At 38.7% G+C, this 19,130-nt stretch overlaps 1 protein-coding gene across 1 annotated transcript in view; it reads right to left on the bottom strand.

Annotated features, from left to right (window-relative positions):
* The window catches only part of LOC144454877 (uncharacterized), a 40,796-nt gene that overhangs the window by 12,391 nt on the left and 9,275 nt on the right, over nucleotides 1-19,130 (bottom strand). Inside the window, 3 exon segments of the mRNA XM_078147668.1 lie at nucleotides 3,911-4,105; nucleotides 4,108-4,131; nucleotides 10,284-10,391. Of these exon segments, the coding sequence (XP_078003794.1) occupies nucleotides 3,911-4,105; nucleotides 4,108-4,131; nucleotides 10,284-10,391 (327 nt within the window).

Below are 19,130 nucleotides of genomic sequence, written 5' to 3'. Positions count from 1 at the left end.
ATGTATGCACGTATACACACTTATACTGTTGTTGTTCAGTTGTTTCAGATGTGAAACATCTTCATGACCCCATTTGGGATTTTCTTGGCAAAGGTAGATATTGCAGTGCTTTGTCATTTCCTTCTCCAGCTCATTTTGCAAATGAGGAAATGGAGGCAAACAGGGTGAAGTGACTTACCCAAGGTCATACAGCTAGTATGTGCCTAAGGCCAGATTTGAACTCAGGAAGAGGAGTCTTCTGGCACTCTATTCACTGTACCACTTAAGCCCATGTACATTTGTAGTTACATGTTTCATATTTTAAACTATGCTCAAATATAGAATCCATCACACCAGAAGCAGGAAGAGCTATGTTCCTATAATATTGCTGAACTTCCTCTTGATCACATGCAGTTGTACTCTAAGTTCTGATGCGTTGGAAGTTTGATTTAAAAAAAAAACAACTTAAGAGCTCTGGCTACATAAGGCTTATAAAACTGGCCATAAAGGTAGCACTAGGAGCTAGAGATCCTTAAACATCTAAAATAATTCTGCAGACATTTTTAAACTAAGACAACATAAAGCCTACAGGAAATATTTAAGTTTGTTTAAAATCAACAACTACCAGGGACATGATTGTCTAGGAGGGTTGTAACATAGACTGATTATGGGAATGCTGATACATTTGCCCTGTTCTGCTTTTCTTGAGAATTTGTAATTTTCACTTTTATTTAAGGGATCCCATGACATCTTTCACAATACTGGACATTTCTTTGTTTCATTATTACCATCTCTCTCCTTAATTGGTTCTCTTTCTGATTGACTCTCGAATATAGAAACCTACAGATTTCTAATATATTGACTGACGAGGTGACAAGGGCTAGGCATGTAAACTTGGTAGTTCCTTTCTCTAATGAACTTAGGTTACAGTGAGGGCAAGTCTCAGCATGTCCAACTGGATGGAGATTCAGTCTTAGAGTTAGGAAGAACTAGGTTCAAGTCTTTGCCTTGACACACAGAAGCCACATGCTTCTGGATGACTCACTTAACTTTTCAGTATCCCTGGAAACTCTCTGAGCCTACTGGAGATAAAGTGTTGATCTGTATTGGTGGGAGAATCCCTTATTCCCATGAAATCATAAATTCAGTAAAAACAAACAAAAAGCAACCCCCCTCTAAAATCCTCCAGAAAAACCAAACCAAACGAAAAAACAACAATCCTAAAAAAAGTGTCAGGCAGCTCTTAGGTTAAAAAGTGAAGTAAGCTAAAGTGGTTTTGTGGCCTCCCTGCTCACTAAGGTTCTTTTCTTGGTTCTCCACCTTCAATCTCCTGGATACAAAATATTCTCATGCTATTCTGAAGAGGAGTTGGCAGCTCCCACTCTGGCATTATTTCATCCTCCCAACCTGCTAACACTTTATCTCCTCGATCAAAACTTACTTGTACTAAGTCTCATTTCCTCAGAAGTTTGCTTTGTGAATGACAAAAGGCTATTTTGTATTTTAGTGTTAATGGATACAATCAAGTTAATGGGTTATTCTAGATAACATTTGACTTTGCTAGAAGATACTTCAGATACTTCAGCCAGGTGATTTGATGTGATAATGGAGCTAAGGGATCATCTGTTTCCTTCCAGTCATATCATAAATGCAACCTGCCACTCTGTCTATGACTGGGACAGCTACGTGGCTCCTTACATCCCCTCTAAACAGAAGATGTCATTTGTAAACTCATCTTGCTACAGACCAAGTAATGGTGGATACATTCTATATTTCAATGAGCTATATAGATGTCTTTGGCATTTAGTATGACTATGAATGCTTAGTCTTTATGTTGCAATCCCTTATTAAGTGCCAGGGCTTTTGACTCTAAATGCCAATCTAGTATACATTTGCATGTTTAAATTGACCCCAGGTTCAGACTATGTCAAATAAAATTAATGCAAGCTAACTTGTCAAACCAATATTAATAACATTACATGCAGCAAGCACATAATGGGTTTTTTAAAGCCATTCATTCGAAATGCATCTCAAATCATTTGTATCCTGCCTCTTAACTCTCAGTATAGACCTCTGAATTATTGGGCCAGACCCCACCTATCACTTAAGCCATATTCCCTTAGTAGGATCTTATAGCTGGATCTGGCTTAACTCCCTTATTTTAAAGATAAGGAAATTGAGGCCCAGAGATGTGAACAAATTTACTGAAGGTCACATATGTTGTAAATGGAGGGATTAGGATTTGAATTCTGGTGTTCTGGCTCTAAACCCAAAGCACCTTTTTTGTTGTTCAGTCGTGTATGACTCTTCATCACCCCATTTGGGGTTTTCTTGGCAAGGATACTGGAGTGGTTTGCCATTTCCTTTTCCAGTTCATTTTATAGATGAGGAAACTGAGGCAAATGGGGTTAAGTGACTTACCCAGGATCACCCAGCTAATAATTGCCTGATTTGAACTTAGGTCTTCCTGACGGCAGGACTGGTGTTCTATCTGTTGTACCACCTAGCTGCCCAAAGCTCTTTCAGTTATTATATACCTAGGAGGACCAAGTTCCTTTCTTCCTCCTTCACCTTCAATTTAGAATAACAAAATGGACCATATTGAACTAAATTAGAGGATGCAAACAGACAATATTATCGTTATTATCATGAAAACTATTTCAGATGAATTCTGAAACTGAACAGGGGAACTCATTATGGTAGAACTCAGACAACATTTTTTGTATCCTTTTATCTACTATTAGAATTATAGCTGATGGTGATATAATGCATTAAGTTCTACAAACCACTTAACATATAATACCTCATTTGATCTTTACAGTAACCCTCTAAGGTAGGTCCGATAGGTATGGAAGAAAAGATTAGAAATTAGGCTTCCACAACAGAACAAGGGGATTCTGAGGACTTCTAAGATCTTGTGGGTAGTCCCTCAAACCACTCAGAAAGTGCCCCAAACATTCTGCAAAGAACCAGCTCCTTAACAAAGAGCCCTGGAGGCTAAACCAGTTGCTAACCATCGAGGTCAAGGATGGGGCCTCGACAGGGCAAAGGCTTTTCTCCACTGTGCTTGCTTAATAAGCTTATTGAATATTAACTGACACACCCTGATGGCAGAAATAGCTGCCATTTGTGAACACTGGATGCATAAAGTGGGAAGAGTTAACAGGACATGGAGGAACATGGGATGGGCTGTTCAGGAAGAGTGTAACTCAGATGAACTAGACCAATATTAGCCCTGATGGGTGGAGTATAGATCTTACTAACCATTTAAAAGTTGATTGTGCCACTGAAATAGCACCCACATGCCCACTTCTCTCATGAGAAGTGTATAGGCTTTCCTTCACTCACTTTTGTGGTAGATTTTTGTTTCAGATTTTTCTAACAGTTATTATCACCATCCTCATTTAATCTATGAGAAAACGGTTTCAGTAAGGTTAAGAACCTTGTCCATGGTTACATATGCAGACATGCAGACACACATACACATAGAAACTCCCGCTCCACCCCCCATACATACACATTCCAAATTATGTATAATGATGGACAATTTCCTGAACCTCACTGAGCCCATCTACATATCCATTTAAAATGATGTGCTTATGATATAGTTATACATACACACATATGTAACTATAGTTTATGTATATACATATTATATATATAAAACTATAGTTTATGTACATAATACTATATGTATTATATAAAACCACACACATATATAGCATTCAAGACAGGAACTGAGCTAAGGGCTCTTCTTATTCTTTCTATCTCACCATACTATCTCTATAATATATTATATTGCCTCTTTATACCCAACACAAGGAAGTTCAAAAAGTCCATTAGGATTAAGAGATCCTACTAATGTCTTCAGTAGTAAATGAGAGTTGCTGCTCTTACCCTCCAAACACTGATTTATTGAAAAGAGATTTACCTCTAAATCCTTGAGGTCCCCTGTTTCCTAGTTCTCCTTTCAGCCCTGGGATTCCAGGCAATCCAGGATCTCCTGGGAGACCAGTCTGTGCACCTAATACTTCTCCAGGTAGTCCTTTTTGTCCTGCTGGTCCTACAGCACCTGGTAGTCCTGTAGTTCCTGGGCTTCCATCCAGCCCAGGGAGCCCTGTTGCACTTTGGATCCTCTGGGTCCAACAAATCCTAAAAGAAAAAATAGATAACCACTGTAGCTATTGGTCATGAATAATATACTTTAAAAGTACATGATTAAAATGGAACAGCTTTGCAAAGGTCATATACCTTTTGGTGGAGTCGTGAATTAGTTCAACCAGGCTGGAAAGCAATTTGAAACTATGCCCCCAAAGTTGTTAAACCATGTATATCCTTTGACTCAAATATGCCACTACTAGACCTTTCCCCAAAGAGGTCAACGAAAGAGGAAAGGGATCCTCATGTACAAAAATATTTCTAGCAACTTTGGAGGTTATACAAAGAACTGGAAACTAAGGCAGTGCTCATCAGTTGGAGAATGCATGATCAAATTATAGTATATGAATGTAATGTAATTTTATTTACTGTGCCATAAGAAATGATAAAAGGGGTAGTTTCAAGGAAGCCCAGTTTTATGATCTGATGTGAATGAACAGAACCCAGTGTAGGAAGCAGACAAACCAGAGAGCTTTGAAAGTAAAGTATTATTATATTCTCATATACTTCCAAGGAAAAGTAGGCTGAATGAGACAGAGATTTACAGATTTCATGTTCAACTCACATTATCTGTTCTACTTTTTATATGGAAATTCTAATTTTATTTGTTCTTTGTTAAACAAACCAAAACCCCCCCAAAGAGCATGTCTAGACAAGGCACCTTTCCCCTTGATCTATCTTTGGGCCTTCTATAGCCACTTTGAATGAGACTTCTTATAAAATATGAGTGTTCTGTCCTCAGGGCCTCTTCTTGTTCCTCCTTTTCTGGTCATAATCCTAACATTTGTGGAAGATGGAGGTTTTTTTTTAAACTATCTGAATCTTATAAAGCTACTACCCACATTTTCTGTTATAAAAAAGTAAACAGAAAAGATAGAAACTTGGTATGACCTCTCTTGTTCTACGTGAAAGTGTTGCTTGCTATAAAACTTTGCAGTACAAAATCAAAGGGAGATGAAAAGGACCATAGAACGTAGAGTTAAAATATCTTGGATTATAGATTTCTGTCTGGTAACAAATCCCTAATGAGACAGCAGTTTTTTGGAGACCTTTGTTTCAATAAAGAATTAATCAATGGCCCCTTGTGTGAAATTTACTGTAAAAAAAAAGTCAGCTATGATGCACTTACATGGAGAGACAATGGATGTCATATGCTTGAGTGGTTATGCAATTCACTGCTACCAGTGGGTCAAATTACCCATCACATTACTTCTTTCTTAACGCCCTGAACGCTGATTGACCTCAAATGGAATGTAGTATCTGAATGCTGACAGAAATATATTTAGTAAGAGAAAAGAGGTTTGGTTTTTTTTTTTGGTCATTACTAACTGCTCTGTAGTATGTCATAATTACATCAAAAATTTTGCAATGTGCAAATACGTAGTGGGAAATTATTAAGTACTGAGAAGATGAAGTTACAGTGAAAACAGTGTTTTGTGCCCATTTTTAACAAAAGATGTGTAATGCATGATGTTTGGGGATTTTCTCAGGGTCCCATTACTCTAGAGGAATTGGCAGGTGGAAGATGAATTAACTACTAGACCAATAGGTATGCGTAAAAGTAAACAAGAGTAAAAGTTCTATTTTAATAGAGCATTAGTTAAGCTGTCTCCTATTTTTAAAAGTTTTAACGAAGTAATTCACTTGCATAATGAAAGAAATCACATTTTCTCTGCCCTTTATGGGAATGTTAAGGGCTATTAGCATCTAGTAAGATGGGAAAGTGAGGAACTTAAACTCATATCTATATAACTTTCATTGGCCTTACTGGATCTGATTTTCTACCTATGTTGTTAAAACTAGTTTAGACTAATGGGTCCAAACTCTATTTCACTTTGGCATGTAATCATGAACTATGACTCATGTCAACATAGCTTTGTATTTGGTCTTAATTTCCAAGTTTTCAGTGAAGGATATCAACAGAGAAACAGATATATGCTGGGGAAAGGAAGTGGGCTGGTCATGCAGCAAGAGTGAGGGAAAACTGATGGACAGCATATATGTTGCTTTATCATGTCTGTGAATCATCCTGAGCTTGCCATCCAAGTACTTGCTTTTTTTAAATTAAAAATGTTTATATTAAATTTTTTTTCAATAAATGAAAACCATCTTCTCTTCTTCTACCTTCTCCTCCCCTACCTTGAGAAGCAAGAAAACAAAGTTCTTGTTACAATATGTATAGGTGGGCATGACAAATTCCCAGATTGGTCACATTAAAAAAAAAAAAGAAAGCTTCAATCTGTGCTTTCTTCCTTCATGACAACCCTTCAAATATTTGAAGACAGCTATACTCTGCCATGTCTATTTTCTATTCTTTGGGATAAACATACCTGAACCTCATATGGCATGAACTTGAGACCCTTTACCATCATGGCTGCCCTACTCTAGAGCCTCCTAACTCTAGCAATGGATGTTGTTTCTAAAAATGGTGCCTCGAACTGGGGCAAAATAATACTCCAGATGTGGTCTGATGGGGTACAGTATTAGAATTATCAGGTCAAGTGAAGTCAAGTTAACAAGCATTTAGTAAGTGCCTGCTATGTGTCAGACATTGTGCTAAGTTCTGGGGATGTAAAGGAAGGCCAAAAAAAAAAAAACCAGTCCTTGGCTCTCAAGTAGCTCACAGTGTAATGGGGGAGATAACATACAAACAAGATATAAACAGGATAAATTGGAGATGATTTCTGAGGGAAGGCACTAAAGTTAATGAGGACTAGATAAAGGCTTCTTGAAAAAGGCAGGACTTGGTTCTGCTCATTTTACTCTTCATTATTTTGTGCAGATCTTTCCATGTTTTTCCAAAATCATTGAGCTCATCATTTCTTACAGGACAACAGTATCCCATCGCAATCATATACCACAACTTGTTCCACCATTTCCCAATTGACAGGCATCCCTGCAATTTCCAGTTCTTTGCCACCACAAAGGGAGCTGCTATAAATATTTTAGAACATATAGGTTCTTTTCCTTTTTCCCTAATCATCTTTGGAAATAGACCTAGTAGTGCTATTTGGATAGAAGTAAGGTAGATTTTGCTATTCTTTTTTAGATAACAATTTGCAGGATCCATGGCCAAAACAGTCTACTAGTTTTCAAGATTATAGATAATAGTTCCCATGGTCATGGCTTGTAAACAGTTTCTGCTGCGACTGTGCAATGAGATATAGGGATGAGTTAACATGAGTCTGTGAGCTTATTGTTGGTAAATTGCCTTCTTTGTGTGCTCCCCTATAAATCAGGGTCACTGGTCAGTGAGTGCTAATCAGTGAGGGGATTTGGAGAATGCATAAGGAAATGCCTCAACCAGCCCCCACTGAGGCCTGAGGGAATTTTGGGGAATGCACAAGCTGGAATGCTGTGCCCGTCTCGATTCACCTCCATCGAGACATAGGGGTTGTTGCCCTCGCTCCTGGCTCACCCCTGTGAGAAGGGTGATTAGGAGATCCTGTAGGAGTTGGTGCCTCCATTATTAGGAACCCATTGAGAAGACTAGACTAGAATAAAGTAAACTTATTTAACCCCTCTGAAGCTGTCTTCCTGCCTTTTTGGCTGCCCAGATTAAAAGTGAACCTGTTAGAGGCTGGAGTCCAAAAGCTCCATTGGCTCCTGTGATATATTGGGTCAAAGAGTATAGGCAATTTAATAACCGTTTGGGCATAATTAATTCCAAGATTCAAATGAAGTCAAAGAAGCTAGGAGGCAGAGATGAAGAGGAATAGGCTTCCAGGCATGGGAGACAGCTGATGAAAATGATGAAAAGTTGGGAGATGGAATATCTTTATGAGGAACAGCAAAGAAGCTGGTATCACCAGGTCACAGGCTATGTGCAGAGAAATAAGGCTTTAAAAGACTGAGAAAATAAAAATGAAAAATAAAAAATGAGGGCAGCTAGGTGGTGCAGTGAATAGAGCACTGGCCCTGGAGTCAGGAGGACCTGAGTTCAAATCAGCCTCAGACATATAGCACTTACTAGCTATGTGACCCTGGGCAAGTCACTTAACCCCACTGCCTAGCAAAAATAAAGAATAATAATTAAAAAAAGGCCAAGAAGATGGAAGAGGTCAAGTTATGAAGAGTTTTAAAAACCAAAAAGAGGATTTATATTTGATACTAGAAATAACAGGGAGCCCATGGAGTTTATTTAATAGAAGAGTGACACAGTCAGACGTGTGCTTTTGTAAGTTCAATTTGACAGTTGGCAGAGGATGTACTAGAGTGGGGAGAGACTTGTGGAAGGAAGACCAAGTAGCAGACTACTTCAATCATCCAAGTATGAGGTGATAAGGCGTGTACCAGGGTGGAGACAGCATCGGAGGAAAGAAGGGGGCATATGGGAGAAATGATACAAAGGTAAAATCAACAGTACTTGATTAGATATAGCAAATCGGGGGTGGGGTGGAGCAGGGACAGTGTGGAGTCGAAGATGACACCTAGATCCCAAGCCTGGGTGACTGAGAGGATGGTGGTACACTCCATAGTCATAGGAAAGTTAGGAAGAGGAGAAGCTTGGGGGGGCGATTAAAAAATGACTAGTTCAGATTTGGACATGTTGAGTTTAAGAAGCTTATGAGATGTCCATTTGAGGCAATTAAAGATTTGAGAATGGAGGTCAAGAGAAAGATTAATGCTGCACAAATAGATCTCAAAATCATCTGCATAGAGGCAATAGTTGAATCCACTGCAGCATATGAGATCACCAATTAAAATATGGTATAGAAGGAGAAGAGGGCCCAGAACAAAGCACAGGGGGACACCTATGGTTCAAGGGTGAGACTGGGATGAAGATCCAGTAATGGAGAATGAAAAGGAATGGTCAGATAGGTGGGAGAACCAGGAGAAAGCAGAGTCACTAAAACCTAAAGAGAAGAGAGTATCAGGGAGAAGAAGGTGATCAATAGTGTTAAAGATTGCAGAGAAGTCCAGAAGGATGAGGATTGAAAAAAAGGCGTTAGATTTGGCAATTCAGAAGTCACTGGCAACTTTTGAGGAGCAGCTGAATGATGAGGTTTGAAAGCCAGAGTGCAGAGACTTAAGAAGAGAGTGAGAGAGAAATGGAAGTACCAGTTGTACTAGACCTTCTCAAGATGTTTAGCCACAAAAGAGAGGCGAGATATAGGAAAATGGCGAGTGGGGAAGGATGTAGATGAAGTGAGAAATTTTTGAGGATGAGGAAATAAATAGGTGCGTTTGTAAGTAGTAAGGAAGATTCTCTCTAATCCTGGATGCAATGTCAGTCTTTCTTGCTTTTTTTAAAATGTAGCCTCAGAATACAATTACTTTGCTTTCTATATCACAACTTTGATTCATATTGAGCTCATAGTTCACTAATACTCTGAGATAATTTTCTGGTAAACAACTGCCAATTATCTAGTACTTGAGAAGTTTATTTATTTATTTTTGCTGTTCAATAAAGAAAACTCTGTATTTATGGGTAGGGGACCTGGGGCCTGGAGGGCACAGAAGAGATTCGTTCCGTGAAGTTTGGATTTCAGTCAAAGGGCCACTCTTGAGGACTTAGAGGGCAGTCAAAGGGCCACACTTGAAGACCCAGAGGGCCACATGTGGCCTTGAGGCTGCAAGTTCCCCACCAGTGCGCTAGATGCCAATCCCACAACATTGATATAGTAAAATGCTGACATGCTAGATTTTTTTTCCCTGGAAATCGGCAAATAAGTGAATTGCAATGGTAACAAAATGCAGACCTTTTTAAAGTAGTGTCCAACAAGTGGCTTGGCACTATTCAAAGTGATGAAAGGATTATTTGTACCATTAATATTAATGAACACTCAGAAGAGATTTATTTTTTTTGTTCAAAAGTTTAAAATTAACCAGAGGAACTTGACTTAGGGAAAACTTTTACCAGTTCTTTGAACTAGTGTTTTCTCTCTTCTGTATAAATTCTATAGGTATTCTCCATGAAAATTCAGAGCTAGGTAAAGGAAAACTTTACACACAGATCAATATCTGAGCTTATTTCATGAAGGAGTCAACCATGTTTACTCAAGAGACAAATAGTAAGCAGATGATGATATGTCAAAAGAAACATTTAAATGGTAAAGAAAAAAAATGGAGATATGTTTACTACAGATAAAACTAGAAATCATTTTTGGAGACCAATGGGTCAGGTGTGATGTGTTTCTTGTTACCTGGTGGGCCTGGATAGCCTTCACGACCTGCATCTCCTTGGAATCCTTTGAGCCCAATAAATCCATCTGCACCTGGGAATCCTGGAATCCCTCTTTGACCTTTAGCACCTAAAAGACCCAAATAAACACAAATCAGATTTGTATAAGAAAACCCACACTGGTAGGTTTGGAAGGGATGGGACAAAATGCAGTTCAACTTATGATTCTTAACATGATCATATTTCAATATTAGCAGCAATGTAGTTTAGTGCAAAGAGCACTGGATTCAGTTTCAGAGAATCTGGGTTTGAATCTTGACTTTGCTATTTGTTACCTGTATAATTTTGAACAGATCACTTAACTTCTTTGGGCCCTCAGTTTACTCACCTGTAAAATGAGGGGATTGGGCTAGGTCTAAGGTCTTTCACCAGCTTTAAACCTAGGATCCTAAGTAATCCTATGATGGAGGAGATAATGAGTTGTTATTCAGTCATTTCTCAGTCCTGTCTGACTCTTTGTGATCCCATTTGGGAGTTTCTTAGCAAAGATACTGGAATGGTTTGCTATTTCCTTCTCCAGCTCATTTTATAGATGAGGAAACTGAGGCAAGCAGGGTGAAGGACTTGTCCAGGGTTGCACAGCTAGTAAGTGCCTGACGCCAGATTTGAACTCAGGAAGATGAGTCAGCCTGACTCCAGGCCTGCCACTCTATCTACTGTGCCATCCAACTGCCTCAAAATAATGAGTAGCTAATAGTACTAAAAACTCCAGGATTTTAAAAATAGTTTCCAGCATTCAGAAAAGTATTTACCTATAAAGATTCCAGTAAGACTAATACCTAAACATAAATCTAACAATCACAATCAAGGCCTGCAAAACAACTACCCTGTTCATCAACTTCCCAGCTCAACTTCAGGAAACAGGTGCTAGGTGGGTGGCAGTGGCAGGGCCTTGGGTGCAGCCTACTGAATGCCAAAGCAGAAATACTATGGATAGAAAACAACCTCCAAAATTTCTATCCTCAGTAGGTGGATTGCAGTGAAGGTAGTAAGAGTAGGTGGAAATCTCCAGAAAAGAAGCAAGGGGCTCACTTCCTGGATCTGAGTATTATTTTCAATACTGAAAAGCACTTAATCTGATCACATTACTAGTGGTAACACATGGGAACCTGTGGAAGAGCATTCTATTATTTGGTTCCCTTTGTAAGAGGGATGAGAGAGAACATTTTTTTTCATTGGGGATAAGGATGTGGGTGTGAGTAGACCCCCTTTGTCTAAAGAAAACTCCAGAAATAGGTCTCCCATATAGCTGTGAATTACTTTACACATGTGTGCAAACTGCATGTGTATGACCTCACTCTGGAGCAGGCACAGAGTCCTGTTCCAGATATGGTACTTTTGTTGATGGGGTGCTTGTGCTTGTACTTGGACCCTAATTTCTCTCTAGTCTCAGAAACACTGTCTCTGACAACCACTCCCCAGCCCAAGGACACTGTGCATAGCAGTTATTCCTGCATGGGCCCCAGCACTACCTTATCTCTCTCCCTGGTGCAGCTACACAAAGCTGGGTGAGAGAGTGCTGGGCTGCTCAGGCCCCAGCCCTCAGATTATGTCTCTGGAAGCCTCCCAATTTCTTAGTAAGTTCCTGTGTTATGAGAAAGCTTTCCCTTGTTGCAGAGCATTCTCTCTTCAAAACAGAGGGAGAAGGGTGCCTTGCCCAGCCCAAGGAGTTTTGTTCTTGGTGGCCCAAGGACTCTTCCTCCTGCCAGACTCCACAGATCCATACCTCTGTCATCTTCCTCCCTGTCTGCTGTACTCCCTGTACTTTCCCATCCATAGCCCCCAAAGACACCTGCACCTTTGGAATGCCTCAGTACTATACCTGGCATTCCTTTCCCATGCCCTTTTCCATATAAAGCCTAGCTCCATCCTCAGTCTCTCGCAGGTTCCTTAAGAATCCTTGCCCACTGAAAAGCGTAGCAATAAATCTTTGCCACCTTGACTTGAAGAATGCTTGTGTCTGTGAATTCATTCCAGACGACCCAGCCTGTACTCTGGTCTTTGAGGGGTCTCATTCTCTCATACTGCAACATTGTCACCTTTGCATCTCAGACAAATTCTTCCTCAGCTTAATTCCTGGCTCTCAGATACTTTCCTGTACCATAGGGATGCTGATAGAGGCCTTAGTGGTGTCTATGACAGGAAGGGATACAGTTATACTTGGATTTCTGAGAGATTGGAAATAAACAGCATAATCGGTTGATAGCTTTAACCAATGATAAGATAATCTGGCACCTTCTTTATTTACACATATAAATTATTAGCTGTTGGGATAATTAAGGGTTGGATGTTTTAAGAGATATTTGGAATACAGAACAAAATTTCCTCAAAACTGGAAAAAAATTCCCAAGAACAAGAAACATTTCCATGAACCAAATTCATTTTATTGAAGATTCTCCCTGTATTTTAGTAAAAATAAATTCATTGGATACCTGGCTAACATTAAGAGAAACAAAAACAATAGCCCCCTACATGTGACTGATTGTAAAGGTTTTTTATCATAATTCCTGGACCCAGAACACCATGTAGGGCACTCAGAAGATATTAATTGTTTTTGATGAAGATGATGGCCCTAATTAGGTCAAGGAAGAATGTTGCAGGGTTCAACTACTATATTTCAAATTCACTGATAGTTATGCAAAATGGGAAAGAACTAGAGCCCTTTAAAATATCCTTATTTTATCCCAAATGCGATTAAGAACCAAACAAAGACTACTCTATTGATGCAAATCAGGCTGGCTCTCATACCATAACACCAGTAAAGAAGGCCAAATCAATAGAATTAACTGTAAGAACCATGATCTACCAATTAAAGATCAAATTCCTCTGGCTGAGATGCAAAGCTACCACAATCTGCTCCTCCTCTAACTTTCTAGTCGCATCTCATATTATTTTTATCACACATTCTGCGTTTCAGTCCAGCTAACCTGCTTTCCATTCTTTCTGAACATGCCCTCAGCTTTTCTACCTCCATGACATAAATCTAAAATGTCCTCCCTCCCCCACTTTGCTTCATTAAATCCTTTATCAAACTCAAAGCATTTGCCAATTCCCCCATGAAGCCTCCTCTAACCTCCTTTGTTAGTAAAATAATTCCTCCCACTTTGGATGTTACATAATATTTGTTTTGTACTTCTCTAATGTATTTTACATTATTTTGAATTATAGTTACTTAGGTATCCACCGCGCCTCCAATTGGACTATACACTTCTTGAGATCAGCACTTGTATATTAGTGCCTCTTTCTAGTTCCCTGGGTTTGGTCTTTACATTAGGCAATTAATTCTGTGTATATGGGATATAATAGAAAGTAGGAACTTTCATTATTCTAGCATTATAAACTGGAAAAAATGTACTTTGAGGCATGCTTTTATAACTTGTACTAGCTTTGGAGATTAAAAAAAATATATTTATGCACAGTCATGTTCCAAATGTATTATTAGAGTGGTTTGCCATTTCCTTTTCCAAATGAGGAAGTTGAGGCAAACAAGGTCACAAGGCTAGTAAGTGTCTGAGGTCCCATTTGAACTCAAGTCCTCCTGACTCCAGGCCCAGCATTCTATCTACTGTGCCACCTAGCTGACCTCCCCCCCAAAATCTGTTCTTTCTCTTTCCTCTACTTCAGAGGATTATACCAGCGGGGCAACTTTTGGCAGCAAAATTTTCCTAAAACTTTATTTATATTACAATGTTCTAATCAATTTTTTGGTTATATTTTCTTTATAATCAGAAAATTAGGTTTTCTTTTCCTACTTTAAGATAAAAAATATAATATCAAAAAGACATCTCCCTTTCTTCTTTGCAGAGGTAGGGGACTATGCATGTGAAACACTGCATATACATTCAGATTTGTTCGATGCTTTGGTTGGTTTTGCTGAACTACTTTTTTTCCTCTTTGTTATTAGGGATAGCTTCTTGGTAGCAAAGGGGGCAATATATTTGGAAATGAAGGTGATGTAAATGCGAAAGGTAGAACCAAATTTTTTTAAAGGCAAGGCATTCTCAAGCTCTTTATTTGTATTTATCAATATTTAAATGAAAAAGAAAAAAGCCACTTCAGTTTCTGTTGAGAGGGTTGCAGCTTTAAGAGCAAAACAAACACATTGCCCAAAAATGAGAGTTTATTACTTTGTTTCTGAAAGAAAGTTGTGTTTGCCCAGCTAATCCTGGCCAATCTCACACTGGTTCAGCACTTCAAAGCTCTTTCTCACATCCTCATTCTGTCTCTATTATCCAGAGTCAGACCTTCCAAATCTTGCTTTTTCCCTCTGAATAAAAACTGATCCTCAAAACAAGGGACCTCAAAGCACTCAGGCACATTTCAATCCTGGGAGGTTAGCTGTGCCCATTTCTGCTACACAGTTCCCTAAAATCAACTGGAGTTGTGTTCAAGAACAGGACATAAAAGGGTGTTAATCACTTACAAGGGGCTCCCTGACCAGGTGCAGGTGAATTCTATTAATCAATGGCAAAATATGGAGCACCAGAATCCCAAGACACCTGTACTGTGCTTAGCCTGTCCAACTGAATCACTGGGAGAAAGAGAACAGAGAGCACACTGAGAGACTCTTTGTACAGAAATAATTACACAGATCAACAAAGGCCCTAAATCACAAACCTCAGTGTGTACCTGGAGGCAGCCTGTATTTACACTGTGTAACCAACTCAATAGGAATGAGGAACTGAAGCAGCTCTCTGGGTATGCATGGATGTTATTGGTCTCTCTGGGGAAGTACTACTGGTATAATGAAAGGAAGCCATGTGAAAGCGATAAATCTTTGCCACTCTGGTAATTTCTACAGATTTGATTCAGAAAATTGACTAAAAAGATCTCTTTACTATCTGCAAGGACATCTTGAAGTCTCAGTTGCCTTATCTATAAAATGAGAGATATCTAAGGCCCTTCCTATCTCTAGAATTCTATGATCATAGGTAATTTTCAACAGAAACTTATAAACTTTTCCCTATTGTATTTTGCAAACACAAAAAAATAAGTTTTTTTGTTAGAGAATGTTACTCAAAAGCTTGTGATATACTTTATCTTGTATCAACCAATGCAACTATAATCAATATTGATTTCATTAATAAGAGATGAATTTGGGATAGAAATGCTATTCCCCTGAAAAAACTCTATAAAGGACCAATGGAATAACTCTTAAATTAATCAAGTTTGAGATACAAACTTTTACCCTTGTGAATAGATAATGAACCCACTTTTCTGAGATCTTCCTCTGGTGGTCTGATACAAATCACAAACTCTTATCTATATAAGACTCTTAGAAATCACAGAGAAACCTTTCCTTTCCCTTGCAGGGAAGTACATATTCTATTTCAATTAACCAGATGCTGTAAAAAGAATCTCTTTAGTTGTTTTAAATAGTCTTTAAGTATCAACAATGAATAAAAGCATTTTTTTTGGTGCAGATGGTCAATGGGGGCTTTGAGTGAGGGTCAGGGAAGTAAGTAATGAGTCTAAGATAAAAGATAAAGGCAAGTCACCTGGATTGGCTGTAAGAAGTAGAGCTAATAACTTCAGGAAGGTTACTGTGGGTCAGTGAGGCCTAAGGTCCAAAACCTGAATCTTTCACATTCTTTGCAAACCCTCCCTTAAAGTCCCCTGTGGATAGGACAAAGCCTGGAAACAATGCAGAGATTTCTGTTTCTAACCTGTCACGATGTGTGGCCAGGGAAACACTAAGTCATTTTACTAAAAAGATTCGCTTCTTTCTATGATCTAAACTATAGGAGTGCCTCACTTTGAAAAAATTCAATATGGCGTTGGGTAATAGAGACCTGAGACAGATAAAATACGGAGTGATTATTTGGAGTTTTCAATTTATAAAAGGATTCACCAAAGACTTTTTGTAGTTCACTCCATTTTATATTCAAGTGATTTAAAAAAAAAAAGATTATGACCCAGTCATAATTTGCAGAATGCATCTGCGAACACTTTTAACCTGAAGGGGTGGACAGATAGAGAGTTAGGAGTCATTGCCAAATGAAGATGAACCACAAATGAAGATCTTAATCTTCTCTGAAAATTATAATATAAGCTTGATAAGAAAGCAGGTTTTTGTTCCCATTTAACTTTTTAGGAGGACATCTATTTCAGAAAACAAACATACGTGAAAGCATAAGCCTAAAACAGTGTTCAGGGACATAACAAGACCATTTTCAAAGGAACTCTGAACAACAGATGTATTGGATGGGAAACAGACATGTACATTGGCCCAGATCCACTGGTCCAGGGTCTGAAAGGAAATAGGCCAGATTAAAGGAAGCAGGCTATGGGTATTTTTATTAAAATTGGAAATAGGACACATCGCACCAATATTTTGCCTTCTAAAACTATTATCTCATTGCAAAACTGGATTCATGACTTTTGTGATATTAGTACATCTAGGAAAACTGGATGATAGTTTTATGAGACGGAAAAGTTTTGGTCTTTTGAATCTGACTCAGGAATTTACAAACATCTCTGATACACAAATGAAACTTGCTTTTCTGAGATTGAAGGCCCTGCCAGAAGACATTTTTCCTGAGTTAGAATTAGGAATTTATTTGAGGCTATGTGAGGGATTAACTAAAAGGATGAATAAATCTAAGTTCTTCAACAGCTGCAGAGAGGACAGGAATTAAAAATGCTACACTTGTATGAGATGGGAAGAAATTTAAGAATTTGAAAATACTTTTTAATTTTCCAGGGACTTGAGGAATGCCACCATAACGATCATTGAGCAGAAACATTCAATGTAGAGGAAGGTGTTTAACATTAATGGCACTTTGGAAAACAATTAGCAGCTTATGCTGGTCACTAATCTTAATGCTTTTTGGTAGGGAGGCAGGGGGGTGCTGGAAGTCTGATTTCATATTTGTTTTCCAGGCCTACTTTTTAAAATAGTTTGGGACACATTAGCCATAGCTAAAATAACATAGATTTTTCAGTATTTCAGCTTAATACAACATGAGAAAATATTAAACTAATTTTAATAGAAGCTGGTGTTACATATGGAATTTGATTTGTATCACTGATTCCCAAAGTTTTTATTTTGCAGTTTCCTTAAAGTTTTTCATCCTCTAAAATTTCAGTTCATCTTGAGCAGGTTCTGTCTCTACCAAACAACTCTTAAAAGCCCAATGAATCCAGTGTCTGCTACCTCTCCAGAGAGCTCCCCTTCTTTACTCCTTAAAAAGGAGTTATATTCCCAATTTAAGAAACAGTAGAATAAATAATAGACTAGAATTCATGATTGATTGAAGTTTATCATACTGAAAATAATAAGCAAAGATCATATATGGAGAATTAGAAGGGACCTTTGGGGGGGGGGTCATCTAATCTAGGTCTTCTTAAATTTTTTCCACTCATGACCTTTTTTGAGTTTCAGCAATGTTCACTGGCATTGCATGGCCACACAGTGCAAAGTGTACATGCTGTGTGTTTAGTGAGGTTGCACAATGCAACATGGGTAAGACCTGCCAGAAACACCTCGGATTCATTATGCATTTGATTTTTAATTAATTTTTGGTCATTGTGCATTCAGAAATCTTTTACTGTTGCCAAGGTCGTGATCCACAGTTTAAGAAATCCTGATCTAATCCACCTTCCTTGTTTAAAAATGAGGAAACTGAGACCAAGAGAGTTTAACTGACATGCCCAATATCACCCAGACAGTAAGTGGCAGAGTGAGAATTCAGACCTATATCCTCTGATGGCAAATCCAGCACTCTTTCCATTGTAGCTTGATGATTTCTTTTGAGGTAGATAAAGGCTTGCTTCTTAAGGGCCACCTGTACCTTATGGGCCTACTTCATTTTAATGATGCAAATGGTTCTTTTATATTTTTATCCCATTGTTCCCATGAGATTGTATATCAGTGCTGCTTTTAAAGTTCAGCAAACACACACCTAATTTTTACCCTTCCCTAATTTGAGTGCAAGCTACCATTTTGGGGAAATGATCTCTATAGTGGGTTGGGAAGAATGTGCCACGTAGAGATTAGCTGGGTGCCCATGGCATTTCCCTTTCCCCCCTCTAGCGCACCACTACTGATGAAAAAGAAGAATATACTCTTTCATTTAAGCTCCAGTTGCAGTCTGAGGAATCTTGGTTTCCGGTGTGACACTAATAACATTAATTCCTTCCATAAAGCATTCCCAGGGCTGAAATTCAAATTCCATCCCCTGCCCACAATAATTAAGGACATGCCTGGAAGTGTCCTCTGCTTTGTGGTGCCAGCTCTTTATTAAAGCATGGCACCCAACTGAAGGGCTAAAGTCAGTGGATGGTGGCCCATGCTGCAACAGCTGTGGCCACCTGGGCCCTTCTCTGTGCAATGAAAAAACTGTGCCACTGAGTTAGCAGCTGAGCTGGCTAGGAGTTGAGATGTCTTGGAAAGGATTATGTATTCATAATGATCTGTCATCAGGACTTTGGACAGTGTGTCCTGTCAATGCCACGGTCAAAACCTAGACTTTAGAGGCAAAATGTTTTCAACCCTATTTGTTTCCATTTTCTCCCTGCCCAAAGCCCAAAGCTCAAAGAAAAGAAATATTCTCCTCTCTGTGCTTTTCATTTTGTTAGGAGATAGAGGGAAACCTCAGTAATAAACTTTCTTCTCTTACAGAGAAATCTGAGCTTGGAGAGGTCTTGGATGAAGAAGTCTACATGTTTCAGGGGGTGTCTACTACAGTTTGTATCCTTCTTCTCTCAGCTTCCTGAGCGTAAGCACTTTGTGACCAGGAGCTTCTCTTTCAGCTTGGCTTGCAATGTTGCCTTGGTTGTGACACGTATTTTGAAAAGCAATGAAGAA

Source organism: Phascolarctos cinereus, unplaced genomic scaffold, assembly GCF_003287225.1.
Source record: "Phascolarctos cinereus isolate Bilbo 61053 unplaced genomic scaffold, phaCin_HiC Scaffold_7;HRSCAF=346, whole genome shotgun sequence".
In the NCBI taxonomy this organism is placed as follows: domain Eukaryota; kingdom Metazoa; phylum Chordata; class Mammalia; order Diprotodontia; family Phascolarctidae; genus Phascolarctos; species Phascolarctos cinereus.
The sequence above is the reverse complement of the archived record's forward strand: the minus strand, read 5'-3'. Positions and strand labels throughout refer to the sequence as shown.